The sequence below is a fragment of the Meles meles genome, chromosome 1 (assembly GCF_922984935.1).
Source record: "Meles meles chromosome 1, mMelMel3.1 paternal haplotype, whole genome shotgun sequence".
Classification (NCBI taxonomy): domain Eukaryota; kingdom Metazoa; phylum Chordata; class Mammalia; order Carnivora; family Mustelidae; genus Meles; species Meles meles.
In genome coordinates, this window is record NC_060066.1 from 213,389,799 (window position 1) to 213,406,748 (window position 16,950).

A 16,950-nucleotide genomic window follows, 5' to 3' on the forward strand; every position below is an offset into this window, starting at 1 on the left:
AACCCCCAGGGTCACGCTTTTCACCCTGTGGTGTGTGATGAACTGGGGAGCGGCTGTCCCTGTGCCCTGCCCCCAGCCTGTCCCCGAGAGCCTGTGGTGGGCGGTCCACTGTGGCCGGCCAGAGTTTGTCCGTGCAGCTTGGGAGCGGGTCAGAATAATACACTGTCTCAGTTCAAGTTTTTCAGCCTAAACTATGTCTGGCCGTCCCACACTCCGGGAAGAAGCTCTATCGTCTGTGGGGGGAGGCCTCAGATATGAGCGCAACCCCCCTCCTGTTTCAGACCCCAGGGAGTAATGAAAGGTTCAGCTTCAACCCCCTTGTGAGGGGAAGGCCAAAGTTTGGGATGTTGGAAAGTCCGTATCCAAAGTAATTGAAGTCGGAAACCAAATTTGGTCCTCACTTGCCGAGTTGAAATCCAGAGGCGCTCAGACCGCCTTTGCCCTCTGCCGGCCGGGCTTCCTCCGCGTTCAGAGGTTTTCGGCACGGGGCCCGGCTGATTCCCCAGCACCGAGCGGCGCGGGGTGGGGGGTCTTCTAGGTCTTAGATCCTGCCGGGCGGCCTCCACGGTCCTCACTCTTCAGGGTAAGTCCCACGGGAAACAAACCAGCCTCCAGCCTCCAGAACACGTTGTGTCGGCCAAGCCCCACGAGTCAGGCCCCGGAGCAAGGAGGTGGGGAAAGGCCTGTGGCTAAGCCCCACCGAGGCAGTGCACCAGCCGAGTGGACTGTGGCCCGGCTCAGGTCCGTCAGGCCCCTGCTCACACACGGGGCTCCTCCTGCGACGCTGGGGACCTGGTCAGTGAGCCCAGCTCCTATCTTAGTAGCTTTGAGGCTGCTTTTTCCTCTTTTGTTAGAAACTTCTGCTACTAATTCCAGTGTGACCCGATGCCAGCCTTGAGGCCACTGGGAGAGGTGGCCTTGTGGGTGGTTGTCTTCTCTTGGGAGCACACGGGGCAGACCCTGCCTCCCACAGGGGAGACCACCACAGGGCGGAGAGAAGCCAGGAGAGCCGCATAGATCTGTTTTCTGTCCTCCGGACCTGGGGTGGGCTGGTCCCTCCAACCCAGGGGGCTGAGGAAGCGGGTGGTGGGGATTCCAGGAAGAATTTGGGGAGTGGGAGAGGTGGCCAAATGGCCCTCGGGAAGGAGAGTAAGCCCAGGACTGTGACCTGGTTTGGCCCCTGTGTCCATAGGCTCAGCAGAGCGTCCGCGCCCAGCACGCACGCGACCTGCAGGTCATCGCGGCCTATCGGGAGCGTATGAAGGCCGAGAGCATCTCCAGCGCGCTGAGCCTGGCCATCACCACCACGCACACCATCCATGTCACACTGGGCACTGCCGAGTTCTTCGAGTTCGCCCTCAAGAACCCCCACAACATGCAGCACACAGTGACCATCGAGGTGGACAACCCCGAGCTCAGGTGGGCGTGAGCGGCGGCTCCACATGCAGGGTGCCCGCTGGGGTGACTCGGCTTCGCCCTGACATGAGAGCTGAGCTGCTCTCGACCCTCGAGGGTCCCACTGGTCCTGCCTTTTGCCCACGGTCCTGGGTTCTGGCTCTCATGGGCGGGCAGGGGACTCAGCAGGAAGAGACTTTTTGCCTCAGAGCCTTGTCTCCCGCCTTCTAGCATCCCTGGGACGGTCTCAGAGCCCGTGTCTCCCGCCTTCTAGCATCCCCGGTCCCGCCTTCTAGCATCCCCGGGACAGTCTCAGAGCCCGTGTCTCCCGCCTTCTAGCATCCCCGGGACGGTCTCAGAGCCCGTGTCTCCCGCCTTCTAGCATCCCCGGGACAGTCTCAGAGCCCGTGTCTCTCACCTTCTAGCATCCCTGGGATGGTCTCAGAGCCCGTGTCTCCCGCCTTCTAGCATCCCTGGGATGGTCTCAGAGCCCGTGTCTCCCGCCTTCTAGCATCCCTGGGATGGTCTCAGAGCCCGTGTCTCCCGCCTTCTAGCATCATCCAGGACAGTCGGGAGTGGAGGTTCTTCAAGGACGCGGCCGGGCTGCACACGCCGGTGGAAGAGGACATGTTCCATCTCCGAGGCAACCTCGCCCCGCAGATCTTCCTGCGTCCGCGGGAGACCGTCCACATCCCCTTCCGATATCAGACCTTCTCTGTGGGGCCGCCGGCCTTGGTGCAGGTGAGCAGGCCTTTCTTCCAGTGCCGGACGGGCTTGTCAGGTACTTGGCTGAAGATTGGAAGGGGGGGCATTCCCATGTGTCTCCCCGCGCTGCTCAGACCGCATAGACTACGGAGGTCACGTGCTCCACTGGCCTCTGGGTGTGCGCGCACACGGGGGCCTCGGGAAAGGCCGACCGTCCCCTCTGCGTACTCTACCTCTCGGGCACAGAACCTCTCCGTCACCTCAGAAGAGCGGATGGGCCGGAACTTTCCAGGCTCCTGTGTTCTTAGCGCTGTCTGCCCACGTCGTCTGTAGCGTTTGCTTCTCCGCAGGACGCGCAGGCTTGGAGGTTCCCGTCCTGGGCGTGTGAGGTCCGCGCGGTGCTGGTGGGGGTCGTGGGTGTGCAGGGCCTGCGTTCATCTTTTTTGCTGAACTTTTGGGCTCAGCTCTGTGGGATCGTGGTGCTCACTTCAGTGGGCTCGAGGCGCCCCCGGAGCCTCACAGAATCCTGCGGCGGCTCTTTGGATGCGGTTTTGGGCAAGTGGTCATAAGGACCGTGAAGATGTCAGGCAGAGCCGGCTCGCGTGTCGGGTGGGCCTTCTTGGCCGCCCCTGCTCCCTCTTCGGGTGGTGAGGCTGGTTCCTGGCCGTGGCCGGCCACGCTGTGAGAACAGATGAGACCGTGGACGGGAGCCCTCCACCCTGGCGGGAGCCGTCCTACAGGTAGAAGGGCCCATCGCCCTTGGACCCCGTCTTGTGACCTGCTGGTGCCGCTGGTTTCTCACAGGCCTCTGCTGAGCTGAGATCTGAGAAGGGCACGGATGCCGGGTCACCCCAGAAGTCCAGTGCGATGCCCACTAAGCATGCCAAGGTAAGGGGCAGGATCCCTCTGATTCCTGACAGCTGTGGGGTCGTACACTGAGAGCCAGGTGTCCTCTGAGCGGACCCGGTGACGTGTCCGCGACTTCAGCTGTTAGGTCGCTGGGCCCTGGCCCTGTGCCCTTCCCTGAACCTCCTACCGGCGTGTGGGTGGTGGTAAGCAGGGCCTGTGGAGGTGGGCTTTTCCTGTTCTGACGGGGCAGTGACTGCTTCGGGTGATGCTGGTCCGGCCTGCAGGGGGTGTCTGGCCCGGAAGCCTCTCACTGGCCACCTGCACCTTGCAGCCCTTGGTGCTGTGGGTGCCTGCCGCACGCCCTGCAAGGACAGCTGTCCCGGCACGCGGCTACCACACATGGGGTGAGACGGGCCCCTGACCCTCGCCACGGCATCCCCACGTCCCTAGAGTCAGTGTCGGCCACGGGGCTACTGCTGGGCATCCTGCCTAGAAGGGAAGAGCAGCTCCCCTCTAGGATGTCCTGAGGGGGGGCTCAGGACACTTGCTTTTAGGACTTTCTGAGGCTTTTTTTCTGGGCAGACGAATGCCTTTAGAAGTAGTTTGAAAGTAAAAATGAAAGCAAAAGACTTTGTTCCTCCCCTGCCCCGAGAACAGATGATTTCAGTGAGTCCTGACGGGAAGCCGGCTCCCGATTGCAGGCCTGTGTCCCTGCCTCGCTGGGGTGGCTGCTTGTGCCCGCAGCCCCGTCACGGTGGAAATTGCTTTATTTTACCTAACGTGGAGGCCCAGCTTTGCCTCGTTTAAGGACTACGTCGGCCGTTCCCGTAGGGCTCTCAGTGAAATCTGAGAGGCTACCACACTCCCCGTACGTGCATTTGGAGTTTGAAGGCAGACCCCAGAAATGGTATGAGTTCACCTGTGGTTAGCTCAGCGTGCGTCCCTAACGGATAAGGACCCGTAGCCTCGCTGCGTGCTGCTGTCCCTGCCCCCGGTCAGACCCTCCGAGTCGCCTCGTGTCCACCCTGTGCTTCCTTGTCTTCCCACGTGTGGTTCGCGTGAGTCCGGGCCCACGGAGCCCAGGGCCTGTGTCTGTTCTCCCCCTCGGAGTCATTGCCCACACGCGTTTTCAGGCTGGGAAATGGGGACATTCAACTTGTTCCATTCTTCCTGGACTCATTAGCGGGGATTCTGCCATGAACAAGAATTTCCCCTCAGCAGTTTGGTCGCCCTGAGATGTTTCATACCAGAGTCAGGATAAGCGCGGGACTCTCCCAGCTCACTGGTCAGCGCTCACAGCACCGAGTGGCGCCCCAGCAGCCTCTAGAGACGTCAGTGCCTTGGAGTCTCCTGGTGAACGCACGGGGGTGCGTTTGCTGCGTCTCGTCCGTGGGGGCACCGGCTGCTGGAGCTGCCCGCCCCCTGCCACCGCCACCCCTTTCCACGCACTGGTAGCCGGGTGGGCGGCTCGCGCGTTACCCAGGTCACTGGCAGGGTGAAGCCAGAAGTGCAAGCTTTCAAGGAGGCAGACTCGGCCAGAATGGCCGCCTGCGCCCCCTTGTGCCGGGGAACAGCGGGCCGAGCTGGAGACACTAGGACCCGGTCACAGAGTGGGCCGTCAGCCTGGGACCCCGCCCGGAGGGGGCCGCCGGGGACTGCTGGGGCTGCTGTGTGGAAAATCACAGCCTGGATCCGAGCCCCACTGTGGGAGGAGCTGCCGCTGTGGGACAAGGACGGGTCGCTGGCTGAGGCTGACCAGCCTGGCTGTCCCCTGTGCTTCCAGGAGCAGCCAGGGGAGCAGAACTGTGGCCAGAGCAGGGGAGGGCAAGGCGGGTGGTGACTGGGGGCAGAGGCCGAGACAGCCGCCGAATACACACGGGGTCTCGGTGTGCGGGCGCCCTTGTGGCCAGAGCATCAGGGCACAGGTGACGGGGCCGCCACTGTGCTCGCGAAAGCCACTGTCCCATGAGACGGGGACACATCGGTGGAGCTGTGGCCAGGCCCACCAAGCGCAGCATGGCGCAAAGATCCGAAGGTGGGAAGACGGCAGAGACAGGCCAGGACGGTGCCCACAGGGTCTGGAAGGGGTTTCCTCGGGCGGGCATGGCAGGGCGCCTGGAGCTCACCGTGTGGCTGGCGGGGCCAGCCCGGCGGGGATTTCGGCCCCTGGTGGCCGTCCTGTTACGATTTAGGACTTCAACAGATCTTTACATGTTCTAGCCTTCCGTGTGCGTACATCTGAAAGATCTCACAGTAATCGTGTCTGCCCCGTGTGGAAGGCTTGTCTGGATGCCCGGGAGCTGTGTTGCTGTGGGGAGGCTGTCTCCGGGGCTGGGCTTCCTGCCTGCCCTCATTCGGGGGCCCGGAGGGCTCGGGCCAGACTGAGTTGGGGAATAAAGATATTTGTTCTTTCTTTTTTTTTTTCCTTTTTAAAGATTTATTTAGTTTTGAGAGAGCGAGAGGGAGCTCGTGTGCACGGGCTGGGGGGGCGGAGAGAGACTCGGAAGCAGACTCCCTGCTGCGCGTGGAGCCTGACGTGGCTCAGTCTCGCCCCCTGAGCCGAGACCAAGCGCTGGATGCGTAACCGACTGAGCCACCCAGGTGCCCCAGCAACTTTTTTAAAGAGGTTTATATTTCTAGCCTCTTTGGTTTAGGTCCTTTTACCCTCTGGAATCAAAGAGCTCACGGGCTCATGGTCCACCGCACGCACGGGGACCGGGTGAGGTTAGTGTCAGGCCGCACGCACACGGCAGCATGCTGGAGGGTGGGGTGGCGGCCGGGGGGTCTGCCCCCAGACCTTCCTGCTGGCATTGGGGCGTGTGCCGCGCCGAGAGTAGCAGCGGCGGCAGCCACATGCGGTGAGTGCGTCCCGAGAGCACTTGCCCGCGCGGTCCTTCGTCGGGCGCCGTCCCCTCAGTGTGGGCACCTGCAGGCTCCATGCCCCGTTCCCACTGTCCCTCCCTCCTCGCGGGGGCGAGTGGCCCCTTGGAGCTCTCTGCAGGCCGGCCGGCCGGTCCTGACGCCGGCTCCGGCTGCTGTCTCGGCAGGTGTGGTTCCGGGGCAGCGGCGGCAAGCCCCTCGCCGTGCTCTGCCTCACCGCGGAGACGCAGCCTGCTGTGGTGGACCAGGTCTTCCGCTTCTACCACCCGGAGCTCACCTTCCTGAAGAAGGCCGTCCGCCTGCCTCCCTGGCACGCACTTCCAGGCACGTCCCGTCTGTCCCCACGGCCGTGTTCGCAGCTTCGACAGGTGGAGAAGGTTTTTCCCTGAGGGTGACAACGGGCATCATCGTGTTCTCCCGTGAGGCTCTACTCCAGCCGTGACCCGCCTGTAAATTCTGCCACTTGTCTCTGTCCTTTGCAATGGTGACCTCCTTGCGTCCTCTGAGAGGGCAGGGTGTGCCCTCGGCTGGCTGATTCCGCCTCCTGAAACGCGTGGCCCTGAGGGCTGTGTCCGGAGCACACTGTGCCTTCTGCTGCCCAGTCGCTTGTCTGGTTCCGGTCTGGTGCCTCCGGAACACGACGGTGCCTTCTGTGTCTGGCACCTTACTCCACAGTCCCCCCATTTACTTTCGGTCACTCCCTTCGGATGAGGCCCCGAGGACATAGCTTACAGCAAGAGTGCCAGTCCCATGCAGATGGGATGGGGGAGGGTGGCATCGTCCCTCTCCTAGTCCGCTGAGTCCAGGCCTGCCCCAGACAGCGACGTGACACGGCCCAGGCCTGTCCAGAAAAGACATTGGTTCTGGATATTCCCTGCCAGGTGCTCCCGTGGGAAGACCCGGTGAGGAACCCCCGGTCCACGTCCGATGTAGTGACCCCGATGTCATCTGTGAGACCCGGAGTGTGGTGAGTTCTGCTGAGCCCGTCCCCCAGCCCGTCCCCCGTCGTCTGAGCCCCCTGGCCTCCCGCGGCCTCTTCGTTGTAGCTTTCAGTTAGGCGGGTCTTCCTAAGGCGCCGACGGCTGTGTTGACCTCCCTTGGGGAAGTGTTCATCTGTTCGGCTGGCAGTCAGTCCTTTGATTATCTGAATTTAAATAAAAAAAGGGATGAAGCAAAGTGAGTGGTAATTAAGCCCCTTATTAATTGCCATTGTGTACAGAATAAGGGCAATAATTGTGTTATGACTGGTTAGGAGACTGGATAAATTCTCCTGCAGAATATAATTACTGAACTCAATGTGAATCAAGAATTTAATGATTTTCTTTTCTGCGGTGAAAAAAAAAAAGTGAATTCTGACCGATACGGGAAATTAAACACCTGTTGGGAGGGAGGGAGCCTGGTCCCCGCTGCTTCCACTTCGTGCGGGCTCAGGGGGCTGGGCTCGGAGCGGGGAAGCAGGCGGGGTTCTCAGGGCTCCCTTGTCCACCAGAGCCTCGGGGAGCCACGGGACGTGTTCCTGAAGGTGGCTAGTGGTCCAAGCCCGGAGAGCAAAGACTTCTTTGTCACTGTTTACGCGTAAGTCCGTGGACCCAAACCCCGGGGGTCTGGAGGGGCGGGCGCGGGTGGGAAGCAGGTGGAGCGTTGGAAGGGCTGGCCTGGCTCTCTGACCTCTTGACGGGGCTCCTGTCGGGCCTGTGGCCACGGGAGGGGAGACTCCAGGGCTGGCAGGGGCCTCGCAAAGGCCGCCCTCCGATCAGAGTGGCAGCGGTGGCCCGAGGGACGCGTGCAGAGCCCACCGAAGAGAGAAACTCGAGGCGGCGTCTGCCCCAGTGCATGTGCGGCTCCGGCCAGCGGTGGTGAGGGCGGGGTTCGTTATCCTTCCGTGCCTGAGCCGGTGACCACATCGCCATCCTGCGTCTCCCACTCAGCCGAAATGACCCCGTTCCTTTACCTGTTCCACGAAGTCTCCTGTTCTAGTCCCTTGAGGAGGATCTTTTAAAACTCAGCCAGCCTGGGGGCTTTGGGATGGGACGTCTGCGAATGGGGGATAACTGTGCTCAGTGCCTGTCTCGGACTGTGCGGGTGAACCCGGGGGACAGGGTTACTGAGCCCCACTTACAGGAGAGGGTTGGCATCCTCCTGCGGCTCCAGGCAGCTAGGACGGGGCCCGTGAGCTCTGGCCTGCGTGACCTCCACGCCCACAGACGCTTCTGTGTGCTGCCGTCGACGGGCTTCACCCCAGACCGCCGGGTTTGGGACGGCGACAGTCTGGCAGAAGCCACATTGTCCTTCGTGCTGGGTGTCACGGTGCAAAGTTGGGAAGGTGGCTGCGGGGGTGACGACAGCGGGGCTCCCCCCGTCTCCTTGGCCCCTGTCCTCCTGGCCACCTCTCGGCCTCTTCCTGGCTTCTCTGTCGTCGTAGGGCTGCTGCCCTCCCCAGCGCTGGTAACGGCTTCTGCCCTGCGCAGGGACCGCTGGCTGGCGACGCCCGTCCAGGTGTGGCGGGTCCACCTCCACTCCTTGCAGCGCGTGGACGTCTCCTGTGTCACAGGCCAGCGGACCCGCCTGTCCGTTGTCCTTCGGGGGACCCAGGCAGTTAGGAGAGTGCAGGCTTTCACCTCGCACCCCCAGGAGCTGAAGGTGGGTCCCTGGGTATTCTCTGGCCTCTCGCCGTCCGCACCCCGCCCTGGGAACGGACGGTACGGGGACTGGCCCCAGCCGGCGTGGGCCCTGAGGACAGGCTCATGACTCCTCCGGGACTCCGGGCAGGGCCTTCATTCCGGTTGCCTTTTACTGGATACGCCATCGTGGGACGACCGACCTCTACACCCCAGAGGCCAGTTTTTAGAATTATCGGAAGGCAAATACTAATAGCAGGTCCGGAATTAACTCAGCCGCAGCCGTGCGTCTGGATGACGTGGGCCGTGCAGACTCCTTGCCGGGCTTTGGCGCCGGAGCTCGCTGAGCGCTCCCTCGGCTGGGGCGGCTCTGGTTCTCGGGGCACCGCTGCCGCCCGGAGGGGCGCACGTGTGGTGATGGACTGAGACGCGCTGCGGGCCCGGCCGCGTGGCCGGGTCTGCTCTCAGACGCGGCGCTGCCACTCGGGCCCCTCCTGCCCTCTGCAGGCCATGTGGCCCCCCCCCCGCCGCCCGAGTAGCTGGGGCTCCCTTGGGGGTCTCTCTGCGGCCTGGGCCGCGGACGTCGAGGACCCTGCGGTCTGCACAGCGCGGGCACCGCCTGCCAGCCCGCCTCCCCTGCCGTTCCAGACGGACCCCAGGGGTGCGTTCACGCTGCCGCCGCACGCGGTGCAGGACCTGCACGTCGCCGTGAGGCCCCGGAGGGCGGGGAGCCGCTTCATCCACCTTAACCTGGTCGACGTGGACTACCACCAGCTGGTGGCCTCGTGGCTCGTGTGCCTGTCTTGCCGCCCACCCCTCATTTCCAAGGTTGGGAGGGGCACGTGGGGTGGAGGTGTTGGGTCACCTGATGTCACCCGGTCCTGTGACCTGGTCTCCAGTGGGAGTTTCCTCCTCCGCGGCCTGGGGGTAGGGCTGCGGTTGCTTCCGCAGGGGGAGCCCCCTCCGCCGGGGTCTGTCGTATTTAGGGAGAAGCCCCAGTTTGGGCGCACGCACGGGGCAGGCTCAGCCAGGGTGCCTGCGGCTGCCGCCCCCACAGGCTTTCGAGATCACGCTGGCCGCGGGGGACAGCAAGGGCGCCAACAAGCGCATCACCTACACCAACCCCTACCCCTCCGCGAGGACCTTCCACCTGCACAGCGACCGCCCGGACCTGCTGCAGTTCAGGGACGACTCCTTCCAGGTGCGGCGCTGTGCGGGGCGGCAGGGCTGTGGGGCGGGGGGTTCGGGCTCTGCTGCTCCCGGGAACCCTGGCCCGCATTTGGGGGTGGTCTGGAGAGAGTCCGGGGGCGCAGTGCCGATCTGGCCCGGGGAACGTACTGGGTGTGGGGGGCCGGGCCCCCTCTTCGAGCTCTAATGCCTGTGCTTCTGGGCCCCCACATCCGGGCCCCGTTGCAGGGTCCTGCTGGCTCACCTGCCCGCAGCTGATCCACAGTTTTGTCCGTGAGTGCCGCAAGTTAGCCTTTTCTCTGCGGTGCGCGCTGGGAAGAAAGTGCAGCCCGTCGCAGTCAGGGGAGGGTGTTACTGCAAAGCCACCCCTGGTGTGGGGAGGCAGCTGCGTCCCCTGGTTCAGCTCAGAACAGCAGGTGCCTGGGGTCCCGCGGCCTCCGGCCTCGGGGTCTGGGGCCTCAGCTTAAGCTCCTCTGTCCGGGTCTGCGGGCGCGGAGCCTGCGGGAGGAGAGGGCGGCGGTCGGGGTAGGGCTTGGACCGGATGCTCGCTTCCAGGTCGCCGGAGGAGAGACCTACACCATCGGCCTGCGGTTCGTTCCCCGCGAGAGCGCCGGGGAGGAGGACATCCTGATTTACATCAACGACCACGAGGACAAGAACGAAGAGGCGTTTTGCGTGAAGGTCACCTACCAGTAGAGGAGCCGCCGGCCGTGCTCCCCCGCCGGCCGCCGCGCAGCGACGGACTCGTGTGCGCCGGCTCTGTGTCCTCCTCCCCTGGCGACCTGCGTGGGCTGCTGGTGAGGGCGGGGGGACCACCGAGCTCCGGCCCGGCTCGCAGGCCCGAGTCCAGGAAGCCCCTGCCAGAGCCAGCCGTGTGCCGAGGCCCCCAGGCGTCCTGGGGTGGGGCTCGGCGCCCAGAAGCACGAGGCTCCTCCCTCCGCTGCACTCGGGCAGGTGTCGCTGCCTCTGACGTGTCGATTCGCTTTATGGTGAGATGTATTTTATGAACCATCTTAGGCGATAAAATTATGTGTTCTTACTGGATTTTGTACACACACTATTTGCTATGCAATGTTTATATTGGTATTCTTTCATACCTTTTTTTAAGTTGTGTATGAAATACTAAACTTTCACCTGTTTTCTCTGTTGATGGTTTCTTGAGTGTCTTCTGTTGTTTTCAACCTCGTCAGACGCTCTGACATCACCAGGCATAAGCACGGATTTCCCTTGAGGACAACAACACGGCTGAGGGACAGTGGGGGGCCGGGGGCCTCTGACCTCCCGGAGAGTCGGCTTGGGCCTGACCGAGGCAGGTGAGGCACCTGACCTCTGCTCTGTTGGTCGTGACTCCCGTTGTCCTGGCCACCCGCCCGCCCGCCGGCCACCAGTAAGGACCCCTGTGATTACACTGGGCCCACCGAAAAATTCGAGACGACTGCTTCATCTCAAGATCCTTACCTTAATGCCACCTGCAAAGTCCCCTTTCGCCTGTCAGGTCACTCAGTCACAGCTTCCAGGGATTGGGATGGGGACACCCCGGGCAAGGATCCTTCCTCTGTCCGCCAGCATCCCGTTGGCCAGAGCCCGGTCAGGTGGTGCACCTGGCTCCAGGGGGCCTGGGAACTGCCGTCCTTTTGGGGGTCGTGCTAAGGTAGCTGCGAGCATTGTTACTGAGCGGCGGGAGCGGGGGAACCTGTTCAGCCCTGGCCACAGCTGCGGGAGGGGAGGTGAAGTGGCCAGGCTGGAGGCCCCCTGGGAGGCGGAGGAACAGGACAGAGGACGGAGCAGAGCGGAGCGAGCACCGTGTGGTTTTACAGGAAAACGTGACTTCCGTTAGTTCCGAATGCGGGGGAGAAGCAAGCAGGGGAGCCTGAGCCCTGGCGAGTGGCCAGCCAGGCTACTCCTAATTCTGGGCGACGAAAAGGCCGTAGAATGCTGGCCGGCCCCCGCGGGAGCAAGCCTGTGGCGGGTGGGTCTCTGGGGCGCCTCGAATGGCGGAGGCTTCCCCTGGTGAGGAGCGAGACCCAGGGCTGGGATATGCTCAGAGACGACCCCGGAGAGCACAGAGACGACCTCAGGCCCCGGAGAGAGGGTCGTCGAGGCAGCCCTGTGGCCGGATGCCAAGTGCCATGTTGGAGGGGCAGGACAGCCGCTGCCCCTGATTTAGACCTTGACCCCGTGAGTGGGGTTAAAGAGTGTGTCTGCGCTGCAGCCGACCTGCTCCTTGTGTCCTCTGCCAGGGCCCGGGGCCCGAGCCCTGGGCTGGGGTGGGCACCCAGACCAGCAGGGACGGTGGATTCCGGGGAAAGCCTTTCGGGTGTACCCGGGGCTCTTTTTACCACGCAGCGACGTGCTGTCATCTTCATGGTCCGGATGCCCCACCTGCTGTTTCCTAAGTTCGCACGCCCTCCCTGGGCCAGAGTTCAGCCTGTCTACACCCGCGCTGGTCCAAGTGCATGGAGCCGGCACCAGGGAACCAGCCGCCAGTCCGCAGGGAGACCTCCAGGCCTCGGCTGAGCAGGGGTGAGGGGCAGAGACCCCCGCCGGCCCAGGGAGAGGCCTGGTTATTCTGGGGGTGGTGGGGGAAGGCCAGGAGGGTGGGGCCAGAGCCTTGTGGTACCGGCATCGACCTCGGCCCTGGGGTCCCTCTGGCTGTGGCCCCCAGAATAGAGTTCAGTGGAGACAGCACAGGGCTCGGAGCCCTCGCTGGCTCCGGATCGGGGTCTGGTTTCCAGGCTGGGGCAAGCTGTTGGGGGTGGGTCTTGGTGGCGTGGGTGGGAGAGGACTTCCCAGCTGCACCTCACACCAGGCGCCCGGCCGGCTGGCTCTGCAGTCTCCGGGGCCAGGGCCAGTGAAGGGGGTGGAGGATAGGGCAGCCGGGTGGGCAGCAAGTCCTCTCTCTTCCAGACAGCCCTGCATGTTTCCTGGCCCGAGTCCACCCCTGAGTTTTGTGGTGGTCTCTGGCTTTCCTCAGTGGCAGAGAGGACGGTGGCTGGACAGTGGACAGGGGAGGTGGCAGGGATGGAACGGCCGGGCAGCCCTGACTCGGGAGCCAGCACCTCTGGCCTTGCCCACTCCCCAGACTCCTGGCTTCTCTGCAGACTTGCGCTCCTCCTTCTGCTGGATTCTTGGCATGCTGCGGACACTTTAGGACCTCTGTGTAGCTGCGGAGGGGGTATGCAGCCAGCAGCCGGTGGGTGGGGAGGGCAGCTGGTCAGGTCAGCAGCCGTAGTCTAACTGTTGGCCTCACCCAGCCCTGGCTGGTCTGCTCTCCACTCTCCATTCCTGACACAGTAACTGCGGTTGTCAGAGAGGCTCTCTTTTTGGGGTCTTCTGCCTCTTGCCAAGACCTTTCTGGGACCCTAGGGGACCCCCAATCTTCCCTAGAAACAAGACTGGGTGCTTTTCTGGCTGACATCCTTCCAGACTTCTGATCCATGCTGGGACCATTTTGTAAGTCGATGGGAATTCAACAAATATGAAGGGAAGCCCTCCCATGGCCCAGGACCATGACGGCACTCAGCTCTTTGTGAGAGGCTGGGTGATGAACTCCTCACTGGGAGCTGGGAGATGGGGCGTGGGCCTAAGCACCAATGCAGGCTAGTAACCTTGGACCAGGGGCTTTTTCTTTTTAAGCTTCAGTCTGGTCATCTGGGAAATGGGAGAGTTGCACAAGATTTCGTTCCTTTCTGCCTTGGGTTTCTGTTCCCTGTGTTACGTTCCCCAATTTTACTAGTTACCTGGACCTCCTGCCTAACATTTCCCCCAACTTCTCCTGGTCGTCTTGGCCCAAGAGCCCATCCCTATCCTTGGGACCTTGCCTTTTCCCCTGCTCGTTACCACATCACTGTCATCATCATCATCATCACCATCATCATCACCATCATCACCATCATCATCACCATCATCATCATCATCATCACCATCACCATCATCACCATCATCACCATCATCATCACCATCATCACCATCATCATCATCATCACCATCATCACCATCATCATCATCACCATCACCATCATCATCACCATCATCATCATCATCATCATCACCATCACCATCAGCAGCAGCAGCAGCAGCTGCCGCAGCACCATTGCCATCTTTATTAAAGCCTCTGGGTTCGTTTGGTGATTAATGACTCAGATTCTAGAATCAGACTTTTTGGTTTCATTTCTGGCTCTGCCATTTACAAACCTGGTGGCCTGGAGCATAACCTGCCTCCCCTCATTCTACCCTCCTGTAAAATGGGGCTGATGCTGGGGATCGGAGGAGGTGGAACATGTCAGGGACTTAGTAAAGGGCTGGGTACATCGTGACAATTCATTTTTCTTGTTAAAGTAATCCTCAACACCCTTGTGAGGACACAGTGACTCATGGAGGTTGAGACACTTGCTCTGGACATAGAGCCATCACACATTGGTGCCAGAAGACAGACCTATTGGCCTCCAAAGCCAGGCTGGTCACTGTGGGGCTTATCACCCTCCTCTCAGGGACTGCTGCTCTGGGCTCTGCAGGCAGACATCCCTATACCTTTGTCTTGAAACCTCACATCTAGAAACAGCGGAGATGCTCTGAGGGGGAGAGGGGGTGGTTGGGTTTCTCTGGGATGAGCTGGCTCAGTGGAAAGCATGGATGTCTTGTTCTGGGGCAGTGAGAAGGCTGGTGGTAGAGGTGGATAAACAAGGGACTGACATTTCCTTCTGCTTCTACCCTGTTCTTATCCACCTGCTGGAGATGGGACAGGTCAGGATGGAATATACTTTCCTATTTCTGGCCACTGTCACTTTTCCTGTTGACTCGGTTTCTGACGAAAGCAGAGGGGGCTATCAGTGGCAACAGATGCCTAGAACTCAAGATTTGAAGGAGACCCCTTTTGGGGGGTCAGGGTCTTTTTGAGAATGATGAAAGCAGAGGTAGTCAGCCCCTGAGTTGGCCTCCTGATACATACGCCCATGTGTGGTCCCCTCTCACACTCCACAGAGCCAGCCTGTACAGACTGGAACATACTGCAGAAATGAGGGAGGGTGACTTTTGAGGCTGGGTCACAGAGTCCTCTGACTTCTGCCTTGTTTTTTCATGGATCACGCACTCTGGGAAAAGCCCATTTCCATGCTGTGAGGACACACAAGCAGTTCTATACCTGAGGGGATCCAGATGGTTTAAAACTAGGTATCCTGCCTGAAGCCAGTGAAAATGGAGTCCTCCAGCGAACAGCCATGTGAGGGAGCCATCTTGGAAAGGGTCCTCAGCCCAGCCCCAGGCGAGCCTTCAGATGAGGCAGCCCCCACGAACAGCCTGACTGCGGCCTCAAGAGAGATTCTGAGCCAGAACAACCATTCCTAGATACCTGATCCACGGAAACTGTGAGATAACATGTTTATAGTCATCAAATTCAGATGATTTGTTATGCATTTTTAGATAACTGCGAAATGTAGACCCCTCTCCCAGAAATGCACTTCTAGGACATTCAAGGAGCTTCTGATATCCAGGAAAATCAGGTTACAATTCTATCCTCTGCCCGCAACTCCTCCATGCATGGAGGCAGGCAATGAGTCCCAGGGCTTCCTCACAGCACGACGGCTGGGTTCAGAGTGTGAGTTCCCAGAAGGAGCAAGCATGGGTGCTGCACATTTCCGTTATTCCAGAAGCTCATGAAATGCGTGGCCAAGACAAGATGAGGTGCCTAAGGGCTTAAATATTATCGGAACAGCCCCACCTGGGTAGTTGCTGTTTGGGGTAGAGCCTAGCTTATAAACCGTTTCATCTCTTTTGAACAAAACATTATGAGCTTGAAGAATCTCAAGTCACGTTCCTTACCAGCAAAGTGGAAGTCCTCAGGGTCACCATTGCCAACTGTCCCTCAGCCGTTACCAGCACCAGCTTCATCACCATCACCACACTCGACTTCACTGTCACCATCGCCACCGCCCTCCACGGCAACCACATCACTACTACCCTGAGCACGACCGCCACAATCGGGACCCACCATCACCACCTCCCAGCCATTGCCACCCAACACGGCCCTGCCACGCCGGCCATGCCCCATGCCCGCCACCGCCACCACCACGCTCTAGCAGATATGATTCCCGGAGCTCCAAACAGCATAAAAACCCTTTGTGACCAGCAGAAGATGATCTTTTTGGTAGTGATTTTTTATAATAAAGGGAGCCCCACTTGGGAACCGAATCCTTTCCACAGAGATAAATGGGGGTGACTTCTCATAGTACAAAATAATTTGCAAATGGATTTCTTTCAGCAAGCAGCCTGACTTATCGAAGGGTTTACTTTTGGGAACTGGAGAAGAGAGCCACACCTGCAGCCTCTGACAAATGCTGAGCAAACCGCATCCTCCCCCACCTTCCGTGGCCTCTGTCACCCTGTGCTGGGCTCTGTGCTTGGGCCTTTGCACTCAACTCCCTGACTATAGAGATGGGGGGCAGCTTCGTGCTTGGCCAGCCCCATCCTGGGAAGGAGTAAAAATCGAGACCTGCCTATGAGCCGGTCAAGAAGGATTTCCTTTCCCTGGGAAGGATGAGGTAATTTCTTCGTTTTCCTGCTAGGAACACGGTGCCCATCTGCAGCTTTTTAAAATACCATTTCTACAGTTGAGCGGGCTCGGAAGTGTTCATTTCGAGCAGCTACACATTGTAGAGTTATCTTTTCTTGTAAATACTGGAGTGTTTTCTCTAAAGCTGCTAAGAGAGCAGGTACCATGCACTGGAGAGGTCCTGGGTGTGCCCTGCCCTGGAGAGTTCCAGCCCCGCTCTCAGCGGCTACCCAAGCTCGCTTGTTCTTGGGGATTCGTGCCCTGAGCTTATTGCTCTGCCCCTACTGTATAGAGTTCCGGCTTCCTCCTGTCCCCTCTGAAGGACTGCTGGTCTACCCCACCAGCCAGAGTCACATCTGTTGTTTGGCTTGTCTGGCGCCTTTCCCCTTCTTCCATTTACTTTTTCTTTTAGTGGAGAAAATGCCTTGCTCCACTCTCTGTCCTTGTGGGTCATATGGACCAGACACCCCTTCTCTGCTTCATGACCCTGTTCTAGCAGCAAGGATGACGCCCAGACCTAACCACTTAGAGTTTTCCTTTGGGCTTTGGGATCTCCAGAATACCCAGATGCATGACCCACGTTGACTCAAGGAGCTTCAGTCCTCAACTTCTGCTAGAACTGTTTGCAAAGAGAAATTCTCGTTATTCTGATCTTGAATATGGTTGAGTGCAGGCTTACTTTGTCAGGGGCTGTTTCCAGGAGTGAGCCTGCCTGGGAGTGATGCCAGTGGGAAGGGCAGAAGCGAACAATACGGAGGGAAACTGAGT

The 16,950-nt window shown here is 60.4% G+C and overlaps 1 protein-coding gene across 7 annotated transcripts in view; it reads left to right on the top strand.

Annotated features, from left to right (window-relative positions):
• The window catches only part of NPHP4 (nephrocystin 4), a 109,514-nt gene extending 98,757 nt beyond the window's left edge, over positions 1-10,757 (top strand). For 5 of the 7 annotated variants that reach the window (XM_046000525.1, XM_046000529.1, XM_046000517.1 and 2 more), the window contains 10 exons: positions 1,193-1,419; positions 1,950-2,136; positions 2,905-2,988; positions 5,997-6,153; positions 6,711-6,796; positions 7,319-7,404; positions 8,298-8,469; positions 9,096-9,275; positions 9,505-9,648; positions 10,191-10,757. In XM_046000525.1, the coding sequence (XP_045856481.1) occupies positions 1,193-1,419; positions 1,950-2,136; positions 2,905-2,988; positions 5,997-6,153; positions 6,711-6,796; positions 7,319-7,404; positions 8,298-8,469; positions 9,096-9,275; positions 9,505-9,648; positions 10,191-10,331 (1,464 nt within the window). In that variant the 3' untranslated portion in view covers positions 10,332-10,757. Of the gene's footprint in view, positions 1-1,192; positions 1,420-1,949; positions 2,137-2,904; positions 2,989-5,996; positions 6,154-6,710; positions 6,797-7,318; positions 7,405-8,297; positions 8,470-9,095; positions 9,276-9,504; positions 9,649-9,863; positions 9,909-10,190 lie in introns of all 7 variants that reach the window. The other 2 variants (XM_046000560.1, XM_046000555.1) reach the window with 2 other exon arrangements.
• Positions 10,758-16,950: the final 6,193 nt, after the last annotated feature.